Source organism: Moschus berezovskii, chromosome 15 (genome assembly GCF_049115385.1).
Source record: "Moschus berezovskii isolate FMDL1 chromosome 15, NW_MosBer_1.0, whole genome shotgun sequence".
NCBI classification, from domain to species: domain Eukaryota; kingdom Metazoa; phylum Chordata; class Mammalia; order Artiodactyla; family Moschidae; genus Moschus; species Moschus berezovskii.
Genome location: NC_142474.1, coordinates 5,474,680 through 5,478,434, shown reverse-complemented (window position 1 = coordinate 5,478,434; position 3,755 = coordinate 5,474,680). Strand labels below are relative to the sequence as shown.

The 3,755-nt window shown below is 67.9% G+C and overlaps 1 protein-coding gene across 1 annotated transcript; it reads left to right on the top strand.

The window, feature by feature from the left end:
* Positions 1 to 1,723: 1,723 nt before the first annotated feature.
* On the top strand, positions 1,724 to 3,502 carry CEBPB (CCAAT enhancer binding protein beta). The gene has a single exon (XM_055393436.2). The coding sequence runs from the start codon at positions 1,987 to 1,989 to the stop codon at positions 3,040 to 3,042; it is 1,056 nt and encodes a 351-aa protein (XP_055249411.1). The 5' UTR covers positions 1,724 to 1,986; the 3' UTR covers positions 3,043 to 3,502.
* Positions 3,503 to 3,755: the final 253 nt, after the last annotated feature.

Sequence of the window (3,755 nt, the reverse complement as noted above, 5' to 3'; positions counted from 1 at the left end):
TCACTGGCGGGTGCGGCTGGGAGGGCCTCTCGGGGGCAGTGGCCCTTCAGCTAAGCCCCGAGTGTCCCATTTTGCAGCTCAGGAGGCCTGGCTGGGTGGCCCCAGGGCCTTAGGGAGGGCCCTGGCCCAGAGGCTGCTGGGAAGGCCCAGAAAGCCAGCAGGCTGGGCCAGTGTTTCACCCTGCCCCCCACCCCCCAAGGGCACTCAGAGATGTCATTTCTCCAGCTCTCCGGAGCGGAGGTCACCCCAGCTCAGCAGATAACGCTGAAGGTTGAGCAATGCCCGCCTGCCCGCCAGGGCCAGGGCTGGGGTCAGTGGGTCGGGGGTCAGCACCAGGCAGGCTGGGAGCTCCTGCCTGGGGCGCCAGGGGCTGGGAGTGGCAGAGGGGTAGACCCAAGGGGCTACCGAAATGGCCTTGGAATGGTGCAGGAGAGGGCCGGGCGGCTGGCACCCATTCGGCAGGGAGGGCCTGGGGCCTGCGTTCCCATCCTGGTGGGCTATCTCGTCTCCCTCTCCGTGAACCAAGGGTCGCGAGGGCATCCTCCTGGCAGGGCGAAAAAGCAAACTCTGGGTCCAGACCCCTCTCATTGCACAGCAGGGGCCTGCTGAAAGAGGAGAACTCCCTCCTCTCTTCTGCATGGCCCCCTGGGTCCTGGCTGGACCCCCACCCCACCAGACTCAGATACAGGTGCTTTGGGAGGGGGGGTGACAAACAGCTCTGAGGGTGCCCGGATAAGGGCTTTCCTTTTGAGAACAGTGGGGAACATGAAGCCGTGTGATCCTGGGTGTGCTGTGGGCCTCTGGGCCTCTTTGTACCCTGGGAGGAGGTCCTTCTTTCTGATGTGCGTCCCAGAGCTGTGAGCGTTTGGGAGTCCGCGTTGGAGACAGTTCATACAACTAATAAAGATAACAGTAAGGACGCCCTCGCAGACTGAAACTTGGAGTAGCCCGAGGTCACACAGCATGAGGTCGGGGGGCACCCCACCCCCGTTCCACCCTCGTCGAGGGGGCCCCAGGTCGGGGGGCGGGGTGGGGCTGAAGACCCAAGCGTGGTCCGAGGGGGCGGGGCCGGGGGAGGGGTGCTCGCCCCCTCGCTAGCCCCTCCCCAATCCCCCAACCCCAGGTCTTCCTATTTCAGAAGGGGAGTCACCGCAGGTGTGACAGTCCCTCCTGTCCAGATCTGGGGAGGGGTGCCAGTTTAGGGGCGAGGCCGCACTCGGGGGAGGGCTGTGGAGGCGGCTCACCCCTCCCGGAGTCCGAGCTGGGGGGGCTGGGGTCTCCAGCATCCCTGGCAGGGGAGAGGGGGGCGCGTCCCCTCCCTGGAGAGCCAGGCCCGGCAGCCGCGGCTCCCGAAGGCCAGCGCCTCCTCCAGCAGGGGGCGGGCGGCGGCCGCGATCGGGGTGGGAGCAGACGGCCGCCCGGCCCCCTCCCCGGGCTCCCCCTCCCTTCCCGTCCGGCGGCCGGCCCAGAGGGGGCGGTCCGGGGGCGGGCTCGCGCCTCTCCGCGCTCGCCGTCCCGGGGCCGCCGGGTGGGAGTGGGCAGGCGGGGGCCCGAGGCCGCCCCCCGCGGCCCCGCAGGCCGGGGGACCCCCGGGCGCGCGCTCCGGGTCTCCAGGCCGGCCCGCACGCGCCGCCGGCGCCCGCCCGGGGGTCCCGGGCGGCCGCGGCGTGTCCTCTGCGTGCCCGGGGAGGGAGGGGCCGCCGCCGGGCGTGACGCAGCCGTTGCTATGGCCCGCCTTTATAAATAAACGGGCTCCGGAGAAACTTTAGCGAGTCAGAGCCGCGCACGGGACCGGGAGAGGGACCCACCCGAGGGTCCGGCCGGCAGCCCCCCGCACCGACAGCGGCCACCCCGGAGCAGCGGCGGCGGCGGCAGCAGCGGCGGCGGCGGCGACACAGCGGCGGCTGTTCGGAGCCGGGAGGCCGCGCCACCTGCGGGCCGGCCGGCGCGGGCAGCCCCAGGCCCCCTCCCCGGGCACCCGCGTTCATGCAACGCCTGGTGGCCTGGGACCCAGCATGTCTCCCCCTGCCGCCGCCGCCGCCCGCCTTTAAATCCATGGAAGTGGCCAACTTCTACTACGAGGCGGACTGCTTGGCTGCTGCGTACGGCGGCAAGGCGGCCCCCGCGGCGCCCCCGGCGGCCAGACCCGGGCCGCGCCCCCCCGCCGGCGAGCTGGGTAGCATCGGTGAGCACGAGCGCGCCATCGACTTCAGCCCCTACCTGGAGCCGCTGGGCGCGCCGCAGGCCCCGGCACCCACCGCGGCCACGGACACCTTCGAGGCGGCTCCGCCCGCGCCCGCCCCCGCGCCCGCCTCCTCCGGGCAGCACCACGACTTCCTCTCCGACCTCTTCTCCGACGACTACGGGGGCAAGAACTGCAAGAAGGCGGCCGAGTACGGCTACGTGAGCCTGGGCCGCCTGGGGGCCGCCAAGGGCGCGCTGCACCCGGGCTGCTTCGCGCCCCTGCACCCGCCGCCCCCGCCGCCGCCGCCGCCGCCGCCGCCGGCCGAGCTCAAGGCGGAGCCGGGCTTCGAGCCCGCGGACTGCAAGCGGAAGGAGGAGGCCGGAGCGCCGGGCGGCGGCGCCGCGGGCATGGCGGCCGGCTTCCCGTACGCGCTGCGCGCCTACCTCGGCTACCACGCGGTGCCGAGCGGCAGCAGCGGGAGCCTGTCCACGTCCTCGTCGTCCAGCCCCCCCGGCACGCCGAGCCCCGCCGACGCCAAGGCGCCCCCGGCCGCCGCCGCCTGCTACGCGGGGGCGGCGCCGGCGCCCTCGCAGGTCAAGAGCAAGGCCAAGAAGACGGTGGACAAGCACAGCGACGAGTACAAGATCCGGCGGGAGCGCAACAACATCGCGGTGCGCAAGAGCCGCGACAAGGCCAAGATGCGCAACCTGGAGACGCAGCACAAGGTCCTGGAGCTCACGGCCGAGAACGAGCGGCTGCAGAAGAAGGTGGAGCAGCTGTCGCGCGAGCTCAGCACCCTGCGGAACTTGTTCAAGCAGCTGCCCGAGCCGCTGCTCGCCTCCTCCGGCCACTGCTAGCGCGGCCCCCGCGCGCGGCCCCCGCGCTGCCGGGCGCGCCGCGGCCGCCGGGACTCCGGGGAGCGCCCGCGCGCCCGCCCGCGCCCCTGGCGGCGCCGGCAGAACTTTGGCACTGGGGCCCTGGGCAGCGCGGGGAGCGCGTCGGTAATTTTAATATTTTATTATATATATCTATCTATATTTTTGTCCACACCAGCCGCACGTGCAGACGGGGCGCCCGCCCGTGGTGTTATTTAAAGAAGAGATGTCTATGTGTACAGATGAATGATAAACTCTTGCCTCTCCTTCTGCCCACCCTCCCTCTCCGGGCGCTGGCGGGCGGGCCGGTTTCGAAGTTGATGCAATCGGTTTAAACATGGCTGAACGCGTGTGTACACGGGACTGACGCAACCCACGTGTAACTGTCAGCCGGGCCCTGAGTAATCGCTTAAAGATGTTCCTACGGGGTTGTTGCTGTTGATGTTGTTTTTGTTGGTTGTTTTTTTTTTTTTTTGTCTTTTTTTTTTTTTTGTATTATAAAAAATAATCTATTTCTATGAGAAAAGAGGCATCTGTATATTTGGGAATCTTTTCCGTTTCGAGCATTAAGAACACTTTTAATAAACTTTTTTTTTTTTTTTGAGAATGTTTAAAAAGCCTTTTGGGGGCAGTAGTTGGCTTTGATTTTTTTTTTTTTTTCCTTTCCCTTTATTTTGGATTTGTATTTGCCTTTC